This window comes from Leuresthes tenuis, unplaced genomic scaffold (assembly GCF_036924035.1).
Source record: "Leuresthes tenuis unplaced genomic scaffold, fLeuTen1.0.hap1 SCAF_16, whole genome shotgun sequence".
Lineage (NCBI taxonomy): Eukaryota > Metazoa > Chordata > Actinopteri > Atheriniformes > Atherinopsidae > Leuresthes > Leuresthes tenuis.
In genome coordinates this window covers 15,650,305-15,672,230 of record NW_027325370.1, presented here as the reverse complement: position 1 = coordinate 15,672,230, position 21,926 = coordinate 15,650,305, and the positions used below count along the sequence as shown (strand labels likewise).

Sequence of the window (21,926 nt, the reverse complement as noted above, 5' to 3'; positions counted from 1 at the left end):
GCACTGGGAAACAGCGCCATCTTTTGTTTGTAGTTGAATCACCATCAACTGACCAAAACAGCGGCAAAACCATAATCCGGATTTGAATCAATTGGTGATTTCCTAATATAAACCAGGAAGCCCTATAGTTACATGAATAAAAAGAGAAAAATAAATATTCTTTATTATATATATATATATATATATATATATTATTTGTTGTAGACGGAGTTACAGTGATGTTTGGTAGTGAGTGAGTCAGGTGAAGGTAAATTAAGACATTATTCTGCAAGCAAATTATCAGATGTGTTCCCTCGGGATCCTATTTATTGGTGTGTAAATCCAACCTGATTAAAATTGGATTAAACAAAGGATTGATTTATTTCTACATCTTTATTTGGTGTATGATTGAAAAGTTCACTTTAAATAAAAATACTGTCGAGGCAACAGAAGCAATTTAGCTACGAGTAAAAAATTTTCTTGAAAGAGTTGGAAGTACAACATTTATGCTCTGACTTTAAACGCATCAGTGTGTTTACTCATCGTCTATTGGTCCATCCTGTCCCTACCCTGCTCCAATCACAGCCCAAAGGGGGACTGGCATGCGCCCCACCTTATTTCGGTCACGTGACGGGAGCGTGCGAAGATGGTGGAAGTTTCTTTTTCCTTGTAGTGAAACCCCTCCTGAAACCCAAACATCTTTTCGGACGAGGGCTGGGAGAACATTACACCGTTGCTGAATAGATTTGACAGCATCATTCCGGATTACGGTAAGATAGAAATTAATTATGTTATATTCAATCCTTCCGGTTTTTTTAATACCCGTCGTACTTTGGGATTCCCAGCCTTCCATGATGACACAGGCTAGCACTTAGCCGGGGCTTGGATGATATCAGGTTGTTGCACTTAGTGACTTAGCTGACATCCACAACGTACGCAGCAACTCCATTAACTACACCGCCACTGCAAATATAGCTGCTCAATGTTTAGCGTCGTTATAGTTTATTAGCTTTCCAGGACATCCTGTTCCCTGTTTCTCGGCTAACTGAGTTAGCGTTAGCACCAAATATCTTCACAGTTGGACTAAATTATGTAATCTTACTAACGCTTGTTGGTTTAACCCACAAGACGGGGGGTGTAGAGTAACCACCAATTGTTTCCCTTAACAGCACTTGCCACTCGGAGAGTATTATTTCCCCATTTCAATTTAATATCGTATTTTTATGTGTAGATGTTTTTACATTTGGAGACTCAGGACGTGCCACTCTTAATGCGACATACCATACGTTTTGTATACTGGACTGACGACGTAGGAACACCTAAAGTTTTTGTGATACATTCCTCAGCTCAAGGAATCATGTCTAAGAAATATTTTTCTGATACAATGACAATGGTTGAACATCGGGCACCGCGACTGTACCTGCCAAACGTCATTATTGAAATGACGGTCTATATTTCCTGTTCCTCGGTTTCTCCTGTCAGCAGCTTTTCCTCACTGAACACATTTACCACCTGAGATGATTGATAGTAAGAAAGCGCTGACTCACAGTTTCCATTTAGCAGCAATTATGCAAAGTGTTGGATTTTAACTCAACTGTAAATCTCTGTAGGCATTTATTAACTCTTAAGTCATGTCTTGCCTCAGATGGTTGTTGCTGTTTTCCTGTCTCTTTTCTTTGGGGGCCCCTCTGTTGTGGAAATGTTTGAAACGTTTATGATCATCCCAAATGGCTTGAATTGTGTTTGACTTCATCTGAGCTGAGCACACACTTGAATTTTTTCGTATTTGAGCAAGTGTATGCACAAAACAAGCTACAAATGACAGTTGACGGTTTTTAAAGTTTTGTTTTGAGAGAAATTTCTCTGTGAAGTGTCATAACAGAGGAGCATATTTGTTTTTTTCATTGTGTACTGACTTGTAACCTGGAAGGTATGTTTTGCTCATGGTTAGCATTAGTCATGAGGCAGTGTATCACCTAGCAGACAAGACTAAGGTGGTGGAATCGGTTAAAGTTTAGTTGTCAATTTAGTATTCAACCTATGAGAGTTGACTTTCTTATGAGAAGTTAATTTCTTCTAGTAAAATAGTTAAAATATTTGTGCACTTCAGGGCAATAACAAATGGAGCAATTTGAGCTCACACTCGAGCTGCAATACCTCATGCAGTTTGCAGGCCTGCGATTGCTCTTATGCGGCTTACTAAAAAACCATCTAAATCGGCAGAGGTCATTGTAGAGTTTGTTATTCTGCAAATGCCTTCATCTTCGGAACAAGGTCAGCCTGCTTGTGACGCTGCAAAGTCGGTGGTTGCACTGAATTATTGACCACGGTCAAAGCAGTAGCCAGAGTGAAAGTTTACCCAGGAGCTCCTCCCTTTCTCCTGCCCTGCCATGCACATACTGGACAAGATAGACTGATGAACATGTATTATTAAGAGATGGTTAGAGGTAATAAACCAGATTCAAGGAATAGATCACAGGAACTGCTGCCTGTGCCAGTGTCTTCTTTCTTTCTCATTGCCTTTCGTTGACACATTAGTTAGTAAGTAGTGCAGTGTTGCCAGTGGGTTCTCTTGGTTTGCATGTGGTCGAGCGAACACATTTTCTTTCCATATACTTCTTGCATATATGTCGACATGTTGAGTATTGACGGTTGTATGGAAAGCATAAGTACCTATTTCAGAATCAATACATATGTTGATAACCAACCTTTGCTGCGTATTACATTTTTGTTCATCAAGGATCAGCTGTTAAGCTCAGTGTCTTTTCTAGTTCTTTGCAGTTAAACATAGATTAGGCATAGACTTTTATTTAGGAGTCGGTTTACAGCTGAACATGCTAAAATGCAGTCGAAAGGTGGCTTAAACAAGCAGAATTTCATAGACAACAAACATTGCCCTTGTCTCCTTTCGGTCCCCTGTTGTTATTTCCCATGTTGTTGCATGTTGTCGACCAGACAAATAACTCTCACTGTCATTTCTATTTGGCTTAAAGTTCCATGTTTTATATTTGGAGTTAACAGTCAGTTTGTTTTCTTACTGCTATGTTAAAATTCAGATAAGTGTTAATAAGTGTTTATTCTGTTTAGTGTTAAAGAAAGATTCTGGGAGAGGAATGTAAATTATAAATGTAGAATCTCTATCTACCAGAATTGACAATGCAGTAAAGTTACCCATTTGCATTAATCCAAAAAGACTTTCAGCCTAGAGAGGAAAAATACATTTATTTTTACATTTATTGATTACATTTCCTGTAACTGGTGAAGCTCCACTCGGTTATAGTTGAGGTGTCGTGAGATGAGTTTGACCTAGTTTCAACCAGCTGGTTTACTCTCTTTCTTGTTTTTCTTGTACTGCGAAAAAAGTCTAGAAATGACTGTATGATTCAAATATAAACCTATGATGTGTTAGTGCTCTGTTTGGTGGCTTGAATACAGGCCATACGAGTGCACAACTGCATGCATGTTTTTTATCAAGCTTTTCATACTCTTATCTCTGCGGGAAACCAATTCGCCACCACCCTACTGTTGTGTTGTTTTCGTTGCAGGTCCTTTTCCCAGCCCTATGTCATGGCCAGTGGAGTCACCAAGACAGGCACTTCCAATGGTTACCCTATGAAGGCACAGCTGCAGATCATCGGTGAGTGTTCGGTTTTGTTTTTAGATTGGTCAGAGGTTAGAATGAAAACCCAAAGATCATGTACGCTTATTTTATTTCTGTGTATTGGATAAAACCAAAGAGGCTTAAGTTATTGTTGCTGTTGTTATCACATGTTGCACATGTGCTTTTGCTGTTATGTGTTGACGTTCTCACATGTGCACTCGAATCATGGCTTTCTCCAGACACTATTCAGCTGGGCTGTAGGGTTGATGACCTGAACCAGTTGAATCGGACATCAAACTTATTTCACCCTCAGATGTCCCTTAAAACCAAAACCTGTGTTGTTTCACATTCACCCCATGTGAGAAAACGATGCGTAATTGTGTGGCTCATCCACAGCGAGCGAGTCTCCTCTGGCTTCCAGTCACTACTATTTACAGAAGTGAGAATGTATTTGATCCCAACTTCCCCAGATATTTTTCTTGAGCCAAGAAACTGACACTTGGGGTATTTCTTGTATTAAGACTTGAGCAACATTTTTTTAAAAACTTGCTTCTACTTGAGCTTCTGCCGTCGCTGTTTATGCTTATTCAAAGTATGTCCTTTTTCCTGAATGATTGCTTTCATACTGCTGATTTCCGTCGACTGAATCTGATCCAATCTGATCTGATCCGTTATGTGCTCTCTTCTTTGTTTTTCAGTGCTCTCAGCAAAACTAAAAGAAAACAGGAAGAACTGGTTTGGCCCCAGTCCTTATGTAGAAGTGACGGTTGACGGCCAGTCCAAGAAAACCGAGAAATGCACCAATACCCACAGCCCCAAATGGAAGCACCCTCTCACTGTGTGAGTCAGAATACCTCCAGGATCGCTATGCTCTTCACACATATTCAGAATTTCACAGTTGCTACCATTAAGAGATTCTTACTACAGCCAGATCTGTTTTTATTTTTGATAGTACACACACACACACAATTCATATTTAGAATGAAAATCGATGATAAAAAGAAAAGATTAATGTTTTGTGAACATTGTGTACATCTAACATGACTTATAACAACAATTGATTAGTATTTTGCCAAAAAAAAAAATAAAAAAGCAAGATTTGATATAGGTTTGTAGTTGTTAATTACAGATGTAGTTTGTTGCTGTTTCACTTTGTAGAGAGACATCTGATCCAGCCAGTTTTGGTTGGCATTGCATCATATCTGAATTGTTACTCAGCGTAGTGTTTTAAGTATGACCCCCGCTGGTGTTTCAGGGAGCTCAGAACAAGTCTTTAAATAACAAAGCTTCTCATTTAGCTGTTTTGTACAGGTCGGACTCGAGCGTCGGCTTCCCGTGTGTTCACCTTTTTAAATAGAAGTTTGATCTCAGTGAGTTTTAAGGAAGTTTTACCTCTTAGTTTATCAGTTGTATTAATAAAGACGGTTTTACTTTGGTTACCTGGCAATATTGGTGAAGTATAAGACCTATTAAGGAGTGAAATTCTAAGCGTTTCAGTGGTGATAGCCATATGTTCTTGTTAAAAGAGTGGTAATACTTCACATTTGTCACAGTGGGCTCAGCCCCCTTACTAGTTTACCCCAAGTTTCAATTAAGTAAGTCATGCAAAGAATATGTTTTGGATTTGAGCAAAAAGCATCTTGGAAATGCAACTTATTGTAGCATTTGGCATTGCGTAATTCATCATTTTCTCAGAAAACTGTTCAGACTTTTAAAGGGTTTTTATATATGTGTCCAAAATTAGACTCTGTAGATTGTGTACAATTGTTGGTGCTATGATTTTTTTTCTTTTTTTTTTTCTCTAGCGTTTTTCCTGTCGTGGCTTTTTTTTTTTCCTCTCTCTCTGAATGAGTAGCTTCTTTTTCGGGAAGGATTATTTATTTATTTTCAGAGCTTAACTCGGGGAAACGGTAATGGTGTGAGTGCTGCTGAAATGGAATAGGAAGTAAGTACAGTTTAGATCAAAACGAGACAAACTCGTGCCAAATTAATATTAAATATGGTTAATTGTCATCAGAATTTTTACACGTTTACAACCAAAAACGGCATCCTTGACAGCTCGCAAGATTATTGCACGTCCCTGCGGGGACTACTCTTTTAGGCGGAAGGTCTCTTCCCATCATTTTGGTCTGTAGTTCCGCCTCAGATTCTTGAGAGAATTCCCATTACAACTCTGGGCCACTCTAGTTTAATGCTGTTGTTCCCTGCAAACTGTTTCTCCAGAATATAAGCTGCATGTTTTGGATCACTGTCTCACTGGACTTGCCTCCAGAATCTTCACAGTCCTCTTTTCACAGGATTGTTTGAGGTTGAAGGATCACCCGCAAAGGTCATCTCAATCCGTTTTATTTTGATGTATCAGTACAAGATTTGCTAAGACGCTCACAAGGCTGGCCTTCATTTACACGGCACTTCTTAAAGCCAGACTCCCAAAAGCTTGTCGGGTCAATAAAGGGAGCGTTCACGTAACAGTTTAGGGTCAGATGAGATGAAAATGGAGCCGTTGGGATACAAGGATGTGGCTTTTGTATTTGTTACGGGAATGTAACGCTTTGGGCTGTTTTTGTCAGCCAGAGAGAAGGGTAACCTTTTTAAAAAAATAAAAATAAAAAGCATCATGAGGAAGAAGCCCACATTCAGACTATGGAGGAAGAAAAGGGAGCCTGGGGAAGGGAAAAAACAAAGTCCACACCTACATCCCTTACAGAATCTGGATGATATTCCAGATTAGGACTATGGTTGGGGAAATTAAACCTTTTTTCCGGCCTCAAAGAGCTGGAAATGGTTGCAGAAGTAGAGGTTTAAATGTACAGAAAGCTTCTTCACAGTTATGAATGGTGTTTTACACATGTGATGGTGAATAATTCGTATGAATATATAAATAGTATTTTCTTTATGGTCTGCCAGGTTTCTTGTCTTTTTTTTCCCAGCCAGACGAGTAAATCTTCACTCTAAATCTAAATAGGAATAAATTTATGACAGTAATCCTGTTTCTGTTTCCTAATATAGAGTTCTTCTACAGTTTCGCTGAAACAAGTGGCAGCACTGTTATTATGTAACAAGTGTTTACTGGGGGATGTAATCGGACCTGAGCCCGTGCATTCACAGTGAGGGCACTGAAGTTGCAAGCTAAACATCTGTCATAGTGATGGCTATAGACACTCGTCCTTGAATAGCTTCTGAACTTTGTTGTGTATGATTTGCTTTCACATCAAACAAAGACTTTTACTGCCCACACAGATGCGGTCCCTTAAAAGAAATTTATTATGCTGGCTGCGAAAATTTCAGGATGCCCCTTCATCATTCTTTTTGCTATTATTAACGGCCGTTAAGCATGTAAAACTTGATGCAAATGTCACACGGCAGCTATAAATACTCAAGGAATAGTAGCTGAATTGACACAGAAGAAATTGTGCTTGTCCTGAGTTTCATATGTAGGTTTGAATCCTGACAACTGAGATTCTGCACAGTGTTCCCCATTAGCTTCTCTAGATAAAAGCAAGACTCAACTTTCTGTATTCACACTGAAAGTAATGTATTAACACTTTATTTTATACTTTTTTTTTTCTTTTTTTTTTTTTCTACCCCAACAGGATCGTGACTCCATTCAGCAAACTAGTGTTTCGCGTTTGGAGCCACCAGACCCTGAAGTCTGATGTGGTGCTCGGCATCGCCACGCTGGACATCAATGACACGCTCAAGTCCAACGACATGAAAAGTGAGTGACACTTTGATGCACTATAAGTATGTAGCTTATCCCCTTAAAGGCCTTTCTTGACTTACAGTTGTTGTCGAGGAGCGCATTTATGCAGACTAACGCGACTTTTCATTTAAAAACACGATAGAATTCACAGTAAAAGCTACGTGGGTAGAATATTTGTGTTAAACATTAGAGACCTGCGCTGCTTTCAGAGACACGTGGGCATGTCGTCATAAAATGAGGAATATCAGAAGCTGGAGATCAGAGCTAGAGTGGCATTTGACACTGAAATGCTATTTAAACATAGAATATAAGCAGGTATTTTCCTTTGCTAAATCTAAATGTATAGTGTCTGGATCTAGTTTGTCTGTTGTACTTCATTTAGCTTCTGCAGCTTCATCACTTCCTGACCACCGTAAGTTTAGGCAGTGACTTATCTGATATCTGCCTGGCATGATGCAGGTTGATATAGATGTGATTCATCACACAGTGAATTAGCTTTAATTCAACAATTTTGGGCTTCCAGGGCCTCTACAGAAAGTACTTCAAATTGCTAACAGATGTGGCTAATCAGCCTTTTGCTGCATTTTCTCATCCCACTTTGCTGTGGTAGATTTTCAGGTTGTTTATTTTCGATTTGTTTATCAGATGGACTTTATTCTTAAAGCATGGACTAATTCCAGCACTGCTAATGATGAAGAACTAGGGCTACAAGTCCCTTGTCAATTGGTGATAGATGTTCCATTAGAACAGGAAAATACACACCTTTTCCAATAACGCTAATGTTCAGATTCTGCACAGATTTGAACAGAATTTGGATTTGTTAGAAATGAGCTCTTGATTATCCCACAAGAACAACATTCACCCTACGCAGGGGCAGCAGAGCAATCAGTTCCTTTAATTTATTTATACAATTTGTTGTAATTTTAAAAATAATAAAAGACTACTTTGGTGTGTTATTATCCCTAATTTTTCAAATGTTATATTTCTAGGCATCTGGTGGCCAACACAGGAAGTTTGACTGTGTTTCGTGTCACTAATTGGCATTAATTCCTGGGAGTATATTTCAAATGGCGTTGTCTTAATGTAGTTTCAGAGGTGGTGCAGACCTTACAACTGTGTGCAGACAGAGACCAGACGGATGTGGTGGGAGACCTCTCCGTCTGCCTCGACGGCATGACTGTCGACCCCGAAATGTTCGCTTCGGCCGAAGCTGACCATCACAGTGAGTTACAGAGGAGACGCAAGAACATGCATAGAAAAGCATCAAAAGCATGGAAAGCCTCTTTGGTTGGGTTTTTTTTAATTGTATTTGTCAGTTCATTTGTATCGTCACCCTATAAATCAGGCAAATCTTTTTCAGGTACATCAAATGGGGATTCGCAACCTAACGGGGATCATGTCAGAAGGTATAATATGTCATCGTATATTAGTCAGAATTTTGATTAATGCCACATTTCCGAAATCCTTTATTGTCCTAATTTGGTCACCTTTGTTCCGCCTGACAGGCAAAGTCGGGACAGTTCTCCTGCTGTGGATGGTGTGGAGCACCGGTCCTCTCCCAGCACGCGCAGAACAGGAAATAGCAAAGGGTCTCCGTCAGTGGGGGCGAAGCCTCTCCGACCACCGAGGCCCTCCAGACCTCCTCCTCCAACCCCCCGCAGACCCACTTCGTCACCAGGTCAGACATTCACCGTAGCAAATCTATTATGCCTCATTTTAAGGACAAAGTTCAAGTGCTGGTCTTCCTGGGAGTAGGGCCAACATTCAGCGGCTCACCCCAGATGACTTTCTTTTTTTAAACAACCGTCAATGCCAGTATGAGCCATGTTTGTGCAACACAGCACTGACAAATATGAAATGAATTTGACTGAATAGGGAAAAATTTGTTCTTGGATTCCTAAGCAGACTTACCATAATGCATTTAGTAAAAAACTATTATTTTCGGTAACTTCCTGTCATGGCTGCTCTCCTTGTCTGAGGATCTATGACGATCTCTCTGCGATCTCTGAATCTTTCCTCAGCATCCTCCAGCAACGGCTCCGCTCCAGCAGAAACTAGTGATGGCCCGTCGGCTTCCGACACACCAGTGATAACACCAGCCCCAGACTCAAGTCCATCAACGGGCTCAGACAGAAACTCCTCATCAGCTTCCGGCTCTGCAGCTGCGGCAACCAGGCAGCCAACCAGCAGCGTGACCCCTGTTGTCACCCCTAGAGTCCCAGCAGTCAACACTGGACCATTGCCCCCTGGGTGAGCTCTCATTTCTCTCTTATTCTAGAGAGAGAGAGAGAGAGATTTTTTTTTTTGTTTGTTTGTTTTTTCAAAATCAAGAAAAAATTTTTTGGCTAATTTTCTCAGCAAACTGATGTCTTAACATAATATCTCTGCAATGCTAACCAGCGTTTCCTAACGTAAACTGGTATTTATGAATGGTGAGACAAACTGTATTGATACACACTGTTTCAAGTGGGACCTACAAACACCATCTGACCTAATGTAAAACGCTTGACGATGTTAATACATGCAGCTGCTAACACTTATGACTGCAGCTCTATAAGGCGTATTGGCTAGCTTTCACGGAGGCGATTGGCAATATAAAACGGCTGTAAAATGAGAGGAACACTGACCACAGCGCTTGCACTGCTGATTTGACTTTATTGTACTAGTGTTGAACCAATTCTTCAAAGTTGGGTTGTGAAAAAAACCTTTTTGCACAAGAGTTGAGGGAGAGTTACAAAGTTTATTGTGTCATGAACTGATAAAGTGGCAGTTATATATTAGGTGATCTCCCAATGCTATGCAAGGCATTTATTGTGTTAAAGTGCCAAAGTCAAACAGCTGATAATATTTACTGCTCCATACGTTGAACAAAGACTAAGAAATGGAGATTTGTCTGCAGAACCTGCAGGAGGAAGTTGATATTTGAAATTAATTGAGTTACTATTGAGCATCAAACTCCTGAATATTTTCGCCAAACAAAATACATCAATGAGGATCAATCTAGCAAGCAATAGCTGTGTTCATGCACTAAAATGGACTTATTCTCTGTTGTTGTTTTCTCTAGATGGGAGCAGAGGGTCGATCAGAATGGCAGGTTGTATTATGTTGATCACGTGGAAAAGAGAACGATGTGGGAACGCCCTGAACCACTGCCCCCTGGGTAAAAAAAAAAGTCCCTTATTATTTATAGAAACATTGTTATGAATATGGTACTGTGAAAGGGACCTATTGTGCTCATTTCCAGCTCTGCTTTTTTTCCACTGGGACACCAGTATGATTAGGCCTGTATGATTTTTACAGTTGAGGAAAGTTCTTATTTATCTTATCTTTTAAGATAAGATCTATCTGCACATGTTTCATCCCCATTTGGTTCAGATTATTACATGTATGCTAATTTCTGCTGCAGATTAGATTACAGCAGGATGTCTCTGTTGAAATTTTGGCTCATTGCATGCCCACTGAACTCAACCTCTCCACGACCCTGAATTGAATAAAGACATATATATTTATTTATGTATTATTGTAATATAATATAATATAATATAAGATACTGTGTTATGAAACATTTTAGCATCATTCTTGCATGTTAATTATAGTAGCTTTTGTCCTCTGCTGTTCCTGTTACAAAACAAGACATTTTGTCTTACAAATCATCTGGCTTTCAAAGTGTGTTAGCATTGTTTAACGTTTAAAGGTTTAAGGTTGTAAAGGGACCCTGACAATTCTTTGAACTTTTTCAGATAACTCTCAGGTGTTGGGAGGTATTTTTCACACGCCAAGTTTTACAACCTAATTTGAACTGAGTTGTAGGTCTAAATGGGTTAGTTCTCACCCTGAATGTACGAGGTTTAATGTGATGCATCTACTCCACCTTTGAACTGGTTGGTGATGCAGGTCCAGAGGATTGTTTCTGCCGTAGCACCCCTGTTTAAGCTTGAAATTACTTTTTTTTTTTTTTTTTTTTCTTTTCTCTTTTGATTCTTAATTGATACTGCTTGTTATTAGATCTGGTGACTGATGATTAATCAGTTCGTTTAAAAGTAACTAATCATCAGTGACAATGAGGTGCTTTTAGCATTGAAGCAGTCTGCCATCGGTCACTCTTTTCTGTCTCCCATGTGTTCAGCTGGGAGCGCCGTCTTGACCAGATGGGGCGGGTCTACTTTGTTGATCACATCACGCGGACCACCACGTGGCAGCGTCCCACTCTGGAGACAGTGCGGAACTATGAGCAGTGGCAGCACCAGCGCAGCCAGCTGCAGGGCGCCATGCAGCAGTTCAACCAGAGATTCATACTCGGGGTAAGACTAATCATGTGACGCTGTGTGGTAACGTGGGTGCCGATGGGGTGGAATTTGGTGGCTTTTGATAGTTTTTTTTTTTTTTTTTGAGTTTCCTGTGTCTGCGATCTCATAGCATCTGTGTTGTGAATGCACACCATAACCCAACTACAGTTTCTATCAGGTCAAGTTAGAGGTTATTAGACAATGTTTGGGTGTTTTGATTTGCAGTAAACAGTTTTTTAATGATAGGACTATGACAAATGAGCTTTAGCATTTTCATTGACTCAGATTGATCTTTGTTTTGAATCAGACTTCTTCTGCCTGATAAATATTAATCTTCTAAAGAGTTTGAATGCTGTGTCATATGGAAATTTGATTTTAATCAATTTAATTTGTCATCTATGATAAATTATGTCATTAGAAATGTGAGAGAATCCAGAGAAACCTGCGTTGGCAGAGTGGAAAAAGACAAATATTGAGTGGCTGTGATCTTCTGGCCCCCTCTTGGACAGAGGGGATTTAGGATTAATTGAGCCAAAGTGGAAAAGTTTCCTGATTCTAAAGAGTTAGAATTTGAAATTCTTGAGAACTGTGTCCTGTTAGCCTGGGGTGCCCAACTATAGGACCAGGGACAGGCACAACGTTGCCAAACATTTGTTCTCTGCGTGGTCTGGCAGATAGATAGATAGATAGATTACTTGAAATAAGCACAGAACCGATTCCTGCCAGCAGTATGTTGCACTACAAGTGCTTTTTGATTCATTACTAACTTTTGTGCAGGCACAAGACCAGGTCTCAGCCGCTCAGAAGCAGGAGTTTGATCCTATGGGGACTCTGCCACATGGATGGGGTAAGATGATTAAGGCTTATTTTGATTCTAGCAAACGCACTTCTGAGGTGTCAGAAACCAAACCAAAGCTTCCTGTCAGCTGTCACAACGATTTCAAACTCAGTGTAATTCATTATTAAACTGGAATCTTTTTAGTTTAGTTCGACATCTTGGCCGGTTGTGGGGATCCCGATAATCATGATAATCCTAATTATCCCACTAATGATGAGGTAGATAGAAAATGTGAAATGTATAGAGATGATAAAAGGCACATTTGTTTACTCAACAGGAGAACAGTTTTACCTTGTTCCTGTGCACTAAAACCACAGGAAATCAACAATCAAACACACTGTCACTAACATTTTCAGATCTTATTACCAGTGGTTTTGCTCATTGCACTATTATTACATTTCGATTATCCCTCTGTGGGACCTGTTGAGACTCTGCTTCATTCCTCTTTAATGACTATTTGCAAGCAGCAGCATGCTAATCTCTGCACTTTTCACAGCCCTACTTCCATAAATGGTGCTACAGTGGGGCACTTCGAACACGAAGGCATTATCATTAATTATGGCAGTCAAATGTATGTTTGTAGTACTTTCTGTGTACTGCAGATAGCCTCAAGGAGATGTCTTCCACTAAGCCTGCATTTTCTCACTTTTGAGTGTTTTGTATGGAAGGACTTGAAAGTTTGTGATTTAGTTTGTAGCCACCTTGATTTGTCTCTTAAGTGGATGAATATTCACAGATGTGATGATGAATGATAGCATGACCTGATAACTGCCTTGTCTTACTGTTTTTTTTTTTCCTTCCAGAAAAGAGAACAGACACCAATGGGAGAGTTTATTTCGTACATCATCCTACACGTACAACACAGTGGGAGGACCCTCGAACACAAGGGTTAGGGTGTATTTGCTAATTCCACTGATGCCATTATCAAATTACTGTATTTGCATAAGACACACGTTGTCACAAGCTTTTATGGTTTTTTTGTCTTTCACCAAATGATGGCCTCATCCCATTTTCTTTTTTTTTTTCAGATTGTTGAATGAGAAGCCGCTTCCAGAAGGCTGGGAGATGAGGTTCACCGTCGATGGTATTCCTTATTTTGTTGACCACAACAGGAGGACCACCACCTACATCGACCCTCGCTCTGGAAAGTCCTCACTGTACGTCTTCCACTATGTTATGTCTGCTTTCTGAAAGTCTTAGGACTTCTGAGAGTCACACCACACGCAAGCAAGCTTGCTAACTAAAGCACATAGTCAATAATCAAGTTACTAATGGGAATAATGACACTTCCTAACTGAAATAACATTGTTTATGGATTAAAATGGAACAACTCATTCAGATGAATCCTCAAAATCTGTTACTAAAACAAAAGATTTGCTTCAAACAACTTCTTTCAAAATAAAATCATCCTGAAGTATTTAATTGAGCTTGACTTGAACAACTAATGTTGCACATCTACAGATGGAGCTGTGTTTCAGCAGATTTATAGATCTGTCATTTTCCAAACATCTATATTTTTAGAATATGTGACGCATTGTCTGGAAATGACTAATGGGTCACTTACAACAGTCTCTTGTGTTTTGTCATCCTTACTTGACTTGTGACTTGTTTGCCTCGGGTGGGGTCACTTTGGTTTGTTTTCAGTGGTGGGAAAACTGGTTTGGTTAGGATATGACGGTGTGATAGTATATGCTGACAGGAACTGTAGCATAATGACATTGTAACCTCAAAAATGTACACCCTTTTCCCTACAAACGGATGTTTAGGATCATAACAGTAGCACACAAGACTGAAACGCACAGTAATAGATGGTGCTGAATATAAATATTTTAGGGGAATATTGGACATGTTTTGGGATATGGTATCTCATGTCTGTTCCCTTACTTGTGTGTCACAGTGAAAATGGACCACAGATCACATATGTTCGAGACTTCAAGGCCAAAGTTCAGTACTTCAAATTCTGGTGCCAGGTAAGAGTCATAACAGGATTAAGCACAAACAGGAAGTGTACATCTGCCAAATGATTCCTAGCTGTATAATCTCAACAATCAGATCATTTTAAAGTTGACTAGAGGAGTATTCCCTCTTGTAAAAAAAAATAAATAAATAAAAGAAAAGAAAATTTAATTGCTGCAAAAGTGAGTAAATCTGTGATTATTAAAACAACATGGATTTCACCCAATAAAAACCTAGAAAACCCAGAATTGTCTCGTTTCTGGACGTGTTGGCTGTGTCTGTCAACACCGTTGCTTCATATAGGAAATAACTTGCAAAGAAAATGGGTGACAAACTAAAAACTAGTGAAAACACAGTTGTGATCAAGAGATTTGTTTTGTCATCTGAGACCAAGAAAAATGTGTACATAAAGTTAGACCCACTGATTGTTTGGCACTCTGTCACGTTACAGCTGAAAGTATGTTTTCCTACTAGCTGCCTCTGACTTTTTCCCTTTTCCCCAGCAACTATCAATGCCTCAGCACATCAAGATCACAGTAACCAGAAAAACCCTGTTCGAGGACTCCTTCCAGCAGGTAAAGAGCATACATTGCACTATTCAGAGTTTGAATGGTAACCTCAGCCTGAGATGGTATCGCCCCTAATGCTCTTATTTTTTTTGATGCACGATAACATATAATAGGTACAGGAAGTAAAACTAGGAATCATTTAATTGTATTAAATAAACCAAAGTCAGCTGAGGTCAAACCTGCAACATTTGACATTTTTCATAGTTGAGAAGTAGAAAAAAAATAGTTAAAATGGTTAGAGCATGCATCGATGACTCTTTTAATGTTCTGCGGAGGTTGAGAGAAACTATGATGTCGAACCAAGTCATTTCTTTCTCTAATGCACTCATCTCATTCTATGTTCGCTGTTTCCATTTTAGATAATGAGCTTCAATGCTCAGGATCTAAGGAGGAGGTTGTGGATCATCTTTCCTGGAGAGGAAGGCCTGGACTATGGAGGTGTTGCTCGGTAAGCTAACATTAGCTCTGTGTTCGAGGTTTCTAATGTCCCTAAACGCTGTCTTTTCAAAAAGCCGCTAAGCGTCATACAGAATTTCTCACTCATTTATCTCTTGTCCTGTCTTGCAGGGAGTGGTTCTTCCTGTTGTCTCACGAGGTTTTGAACCCAATGTATTGCCTGTTTGAATATGCTGGTAAAGATAACTACTGCCTTCAGATCAACCCTGCTTCCTACATAAACCCTGACCACCTCAAGTATTTCAAGTTCATAGGACGCTTCATCGCCATGGTTAGTTGTTCTATTATAGTCTTAAATTAGAATGACAAGAAAGATGGCTGTAAGGAGAAGTTCAGGGTTAGGAGAAAATGCATACAAAGCAATTTGTTAATTTAACGGAGTCAAACAATGATGCATTGTATTTATCCCTCAGGCCCTTTTCCATGGGAAGTTCATAGACACTGGTTTCTCACTGCCGTTTTACAAGCGCATCCTCAACAAGCAGTTGACCCTCAAAGACCTGGAGTCAATAGATCCCGAGTTCTACAATTCCCTCATGTGGATACAGTGAGTACAGAAAGTACAGCTTTTAAGCTGAAGACATGTATCATTTGTATCTCTAACAGAGCGAGCTGCGCTTTATGGAGGGAAGTTTTATGTAAAACTCTTGGAGAATTTAGGAGAATCTACTATGTAGAGCGCAATGAAAACAGATTGCTTTGAAGCCTTGTAGGTTTTATTCTTTCTCTGTTAGATTTTCTTTTAAATGTAGCTGTACGTCATATCATGCTTTACCTCTCTACCGTTGAGAGTTTTAAGTCTGCAGCAGAATTTGAACAAGAGAGAATGGCAGCAAAGAGAAAAGCCCCAAAGTGAGGCAGGTATGTTATTAGCTGTGGATTACGGCTCAGTTTGGCAGTTTAACTGGACCAACATCCTTGTCCCAGTGTAAATGCGGAAAGGGATGGTAACAAAAGTGTGTACGATGGCGCTGTGCTGTGGACTCTGGAAGATCATCGTACATGTAAATGTATATAAATTCACTGCACAGATGTTGTCTTTAAGCTGGGTAAATGGTGATTTATGTCAGATGAAGCTGTGGTTATATAATCAGGATCTTATTTTAGCAGAGCGACGGTTTGAAACACGTGTCGCTGTCAAAAGAAACGCAAAAATATGTGAACGAGAGCAGCTATGTTGGAAATTTGGCTGCAATCATGTGCACTTATGCTTTTACCTTTTTTGCAAAAAGCCCTTTTGGGTCTAGTTGAGCACATACAAGCAGGAGGGATTTGATCCCTTACTGTATTATCTGGATGTGGAAGTCAAACCAAAAATGTACTAACACAATAATTAGTTTGTTCCTAACGTCGTGTAAATGTGGTGAGAGCTGAGACGGTCTGTGCTGCTTCTCAGGAACAACGACATTGAGGAGTGTGGCCTGGAGATGTTCTTCTGTGTTGACAACGATATCCTCGGGGCAATCACCACCCATGAGCTGAAACCGGGAGGAAGTGACATCCAAGTCACGGAGGAGAACAAGGAGGAGTACATCAAGTGGGCTATACGACTTTTTGATTTTGATTCAGTTCATCTTTACATCTAAAACATTACATAGAATATCCAATATAAGTAGAGATGTCGACTTTGGTCTGATGGAAAAAAAGCATCACTGTAGTTTGTATTATTAGAGTTTTCTAAGGTGGAGTGTGTGTTTACTTCTGGGTTTCCCACCTCCCTGTAGGCTGGTGTCAGAGTGGCGGATGTCCAGAGGAGTGGAAGAGCAGACTCAAGCTTTCTTCGAAGGCTTCAACGAGGTTCTCCCTCAGCAGTACCTGCAATACTTTGACGCCAAAGAGCTAGAGGCACGGTTGAAGCTGACGCTCCTAATAAATTATTGGTGCTGCAGAGAGCACAAAGGAGCCCCAATGCTTGATTTCTAAATGACTTGCGTTCTGTCGCAGGTGATGCTGTGTGGTATGCAGGAGATAGACCTTGCAGACTGGCAAAGAAACACCATCTACAGACACTATACTCGCAGCAGTAAACAGATCATGTGGTTCTGGCAGGTCAGTGTGAAGCAGCAGAAGGAACTTGTTTAATTTAGATTATTTTAATGGTAATATACTTCTTTTTTTTTTTTTTTTTTTTTTAAAAAAAAGTATTATAGACTTCCAGAATTGTGCTCTTTTTGTTTTTAGATATTGGTCATTTTGACCGGTATTCAAATAATAATCCAAGTTGGCAACACATCTTTGAATATATGAATGAAATATGCACTTTTCTAAAGGTTATTTAAAAATCCACCCATAATCCATCGTTTACCTGGAAACGGTAACCTATTTAGATTGATGATCATAATCAGTTTAATGAGTTGCGTAAGCTTTCTCCTGACATTTAAATGTGTTAAACAGCAGGCTACTTTTCCCCACAGTTCATAAAGGAGATGGACAATGAAAAGCGGATGAGGCTGCTGCAGTTCGTCACTGGCACCTGTCGCCTGCCTGTAGGAGGCTTTGCTGACCTCATGGGTAATAATTGCATTAATTAGGCATTTAATTTCTAAACCAGTAGATGTATATGAGTCTTTGTCAGTGATTGATAATGCTACAAGCCTCTTTTAAAACACAAAGGGGTCAGTTTCATTTAAATTTTATGCAAACTTTCTCCATTTGTTGTTATTTAGTACCTGTAATTGCACGTTTCTGCTCAACTGTGTGTTTGAGGTTATATAATTTATAGTCTTTATCATGTCGGCTAAGAAAATATAAGGTATTTAGTTTGCTTATAGATTAACGTTAAACTTTGGCGTATTGTTTCCCTCGACCTTTAACTTTCATATTGACGACGATGCCTTTGATCGCCATGGTAACTCTGGTTTCTATGTACTTGAATTTCGCTGATAGGAAGCAACGGTCCTCAAAAGTTCTGTATTGAGAAGGTGGGAAAAGAAAACTGGCTTCCCAGGAGTCACACATGGTGAGTGCCTTCAAATTATAGTAGAGCAGACAGATGATTGTGGCTGAAGTTTATTGTTTTGACAAACTAATACAACGACTGCAACAAGAAAATAACTTGTATTGCTATGAGGAGAAAGTAGTTTCTCACGGGTTAAATGAAAGTTTTGTCGTATGCCGCAGGGTTCCTACAGGTGCTGGAAACTTTTTTTAAATGCTTTTTTAGATGATTATAAATACTTGAATAAGTGACAGTGCCTGATGTTTGACTTTTAGAAAGCTGGGGGAGAAACTAAATGCTCGTATTCAGCTGTTTGATTAGAGAGTTTGCCCAAAAATGAACGAGGGAGAAAGTCCAAAGTGGAGCAGAAATGTATTTATGCTTTTTGTTATTTTTCGCAGCTTTAACAGGTTGGACCTGCCACCCTACAAGAGCTACGAGCAACTGAAAGAGAAGCTGATGTTTGCCATTGAGGAGACGGAGGGCTTTGGACAGGAATGAAAGGAGAGCTTAAAGTACTGGGTGCACGAGTATGAAGGAGTAAAAACCATCAGTGTTAAATCAGGGGGCTTCTAAAGGAATAAGTAGGTGTTTTTTTTTTTTTTTTGAAAGGTGGTTTGTACTCATGCATACATGCAGTTGTATGGTAAATCTATGGGTGTGTTGCTGGTGTTGCCATTATGTCGCTGGGATTCGGGCATCTGCCCTGCTCACCAAGCTCAAAGCCTGAGAGGTACGAGGACAATTTTTGTATTGTTTCGAACCAAAATATGGAAGCTGCTCCTGTCTCTGAGAATGTGCGCCAAATTATGCATGAGATTCTGAAACCTCACCTTCTATGACGTCTGTTTAGCAGAACCGTAATAGTCTCTCCCCCAAAACACGTGATCATGATGGTGGAGGTGGTCTTGGGAGTTTCGAGTCATCATCTCATGATGAGAAAGAGCACTGGTTCCAGCAGCAATGGTATTACTTTTTAATGCAAGATTGAGAAGTTGTGCTTCTTTTTTTCTTTTCTTTTCTTTAACAGGGTTAAATTGCACCAAAAAGTATGAGACTCTGTACTTATGATTAAAGTGGATATTCTATAAAAGCAATAACAATAACGCAGGACTTTTGAAAATGTAGTGCTCCAAATTAACGCTTGAGTAACAGACAATCTTGGTGCTTCAAAGAGATTTGGGAGACATACCTGTTTTTGCGCTCTGGGTTATATATTGTTTCATCTGTGAATCGAATAATGATTGTGAAAAGTGTTGTAACCTCCATTATTTGGTGGCAAATGTGGAACACAACATTAACTGGCCCTAGTTTTATAGGGTCAGAGTTTGCACGCTGTGACGTGGAATGGGACATTATGGATTAGAGTATTCTGGAATGATTTTAAAGCTCTTATTATTGTCAGCTTTAAGGACATTGCACACCTTCTGTTTTTTATTAATTTACAGAATGGAGTAGAGATCCTACAGAAATGCTTTATGATTGCTTAAAATGACCCAAAAATCAAACCAAATCCAATTTTAAAATGTGAGAGATACTTTCAGTGCACACTTGACAAACTAAAAAGAAATGGCTCTTCATACGCATGTCGCTGTTGAATTTGAATGCCGAAGCCTCAGTTCCTCATGCTCCTCATCGTACCTCAAAGCGATTAAGAAAAATAAGATGCAGTTGTTAAGAATTTACCAATGTTGGTCAAACAATGCCATGCATTATTATCTATCCCCTTTTATGTGTACAGAACCTTTTAGCTCTGAATAATCCCTCTTTGTAACGGTCCTCTTGTCAGTTGCAGTTTAATGGACACGTTGAAATTAGGAGAGACGATGCAAACTTTTTTAAAGTTTTTAAGATGTGATCAAGACATGACTTGTGGTGAAGATCATTACTGCCATTGTTGATTTATAGATTCAAAGTACAACTTATTTTGAGAGATTACTGCGTGGAATACCGATGATTGTCCACAAACAGTCTTTACCCAATGATGAGTGTATAAAAAGTGTCTGTATAACTACTAATATTTATTTGGCCTCGTTTGACTACTGTTAAACGTCTGATCAACAGCACCAGAGTTTACGATGATCAAACTAATCAATTAATGAAATGGGTTGTCATATGGGAGTGTCAGATTGAATGATTTAATTACACACAGCGTTACTGTGGTAACTGAGGAGCATCGGACTCATCAGTGGTGTTATTCTGACGAAGCACAGCACTTTTATTTACTTGCAGCATGTCGGATGTCCAATCCTGATTTTTGGTGCCTCTAAGTCGGTGTTCCTTATCTCCGGTCCTCAAGGGCCACTGCCTTGCCATGTTTTTGGACGTTTCCCTGCTTGAACAGACTTAAATCCAGTAAATAGATCATTAACAAGCTTGTGAAGACCTTAAAGAGAGCCATTTAATTTGAATGAGGTGTGTTGAAGCAGGGAAACATCAAAAAAAAAAAAAAAAGGAGAGTGGTGCCCTATGAGGACCAGAGTTTAGACACGCTACTCTCCAAGTCCCTTTGTCTCCACGTGCATGGTGAGGTGGTCTTTGGTACGGCATCTGTCCCTAGCCTCCACGTAGCCTTACTCCCACCCACAGGCATCAGGTGTCCATTTTAGCAGCGTAAGGCCGCCAGAGACGATCGACCACGAGTTATTAATGAGCAAAATGTATCCGGCGGGCCCTGGTTCTGGGTTAGTCCATCTTGTCCCTCCAGTGCAACAGTAACCGCATCAACATGAATGTTCCTCAGGAGTGACTGAACCACTGTGTCGAATACCTGTGAGACTTGAGCTGCAAACTCATCGAATGTAGCAGGATGAAAGCTGATTGGTCAAGTTGCCCACAGTTTTGCCTCAGATTGTCACCCCTGAAACAGGATGTTGTATTAAACCCCCCCCCCCCCCCCCCTCCTCCCCTTTTCCGGGACATAGCATCCTTTTTTAAAATGTTTTCCAGAATCCTCCACATCCAACTAAACCACTGTCACTCTCCTGTATATGAAAAGAAGTTGTAAATGGTGTCAATAACAAATTTTCTTTTATAAGAGAGGTTTTAATAAGAAGTTTATGGTAATACTCTATTTTCTTTTCCCTGTTTAATTGCTGATGTACATGAAGATGTGTAATATAGAAATTGTCACCTTAATAAATTAAATAATAAAAAAAAAAAGAATATGTATGAGTTGATGTAATTCAGTTCATGTTTTATCTTAAAAATGTGCCATTTTTCGTAAGAACACCTTACGAAAAGATTGTTTTTAGGACACTTTATGTCTTCTAAAGCCACATTTATCTCCTAGCTATTAGGTCATCTGACAAAGTCGGACACATTAGCAGCACAAGTTGACAAGCTCGTTAAAAAAACAAAAAAAACGCTGCAGTAATTTGAACTGCTTCCCCTTCTGTCTGCTGTTTGGACATAAAATCAATTGCATGTATGTCAGTTCTGAAAGAAAGAGGTCCATCAGGAAATTCATTGTATTTTGGATTATTCAAGGACCGTTGGGTATTGGTAAGAAGTTTAATCCGCCTGCTCTCCAGGTATACACTCTCACACACTAAGGGGATTTTTTTTTGTTCATTTTTAGTGCATTTAAGTTAGCCACGT

The 21,926-nt window shown here is 39.6% G+C and overlaps 1 protein-coding gene across 2 annotated transcripts; it reads left to right on the top strand.

Moving 5' to 3' along the window:
* The first annotated feature begins 596 nt into the window (after positions 1-596).
* On the top strand, positions 597-21,491 carry itchb (itchy E3 ubiquitin protein ligase b). 2 transcript variants are annotated; one of them, XM_072366690.1, is made up of 24 exons: positions 597-749; positions 3,525-3,616; positions 4,279-4,420; positions 7,174-7,298; positions 8,371-8,505; positions 8,644-8,689; positions 8,789-8,961; positions 9,305-9,533; positions 10,348-10,443; positions 11,410-11,584; positions 12,347-12,416; positions 13,211-13,295; positions 13,436-13,564; positions 14,305-14,377; positions 14,867-14,938; positions 15,292-15,380; positions 15,500-15,659; positions 15,802-15,935; positions 16,785-16,925; positions 17,113-17,233; positions 17,333-17,437; positions 17,803-17,899; positions 18,275-18,347; positions 18,728-21,491. In XM_072366690.1, the coding sequence occupies exons 2-24, from the start codon at positions 3,547-3,549 to the stop codon at positions 18,825-18,827; spliced, it is 2,640 nt and encodes an 879-aa protein (XP_072222791.1). In that variant the 5' UTR covers positions 597-749; positions 3,525-3,546; the 3' UTR covers positions 18,828-21,491. The 2 variants fall into 2 exon arrangements, with proteins under 2 accessions (XP_072222791.1, XP_072222790.1); XM_072366689.1 differs by having other exon boundaries at positions 13,211-13,301.
* The last annotated feature ends 435 nt before the right edge of the window (positions 21,492-21,926 follow it).

Coding starts and splice junctions, on each gene's coding strand:
- itchb (XM_072366689.1), top strand. CDS start 3,547: ATGGCCAGTGGAGTCACCAAGACAGGCACTTCCAATGGTTACCCTATG. Junction 11,585..12,346: donor ACCAGAGATTCATACTCGGG/GTAAGACTAATC, acceptor ACTTTTGTGCAG/GCACAAGACCAGGTCTCAGC. Junction 13,565..14,304: donor CGCTCTGGAAAGTCCTCACT/GTACGTCTTCCA, acceptor TGTGTGTCACAG/TGAAAATGGACCACAGATCA.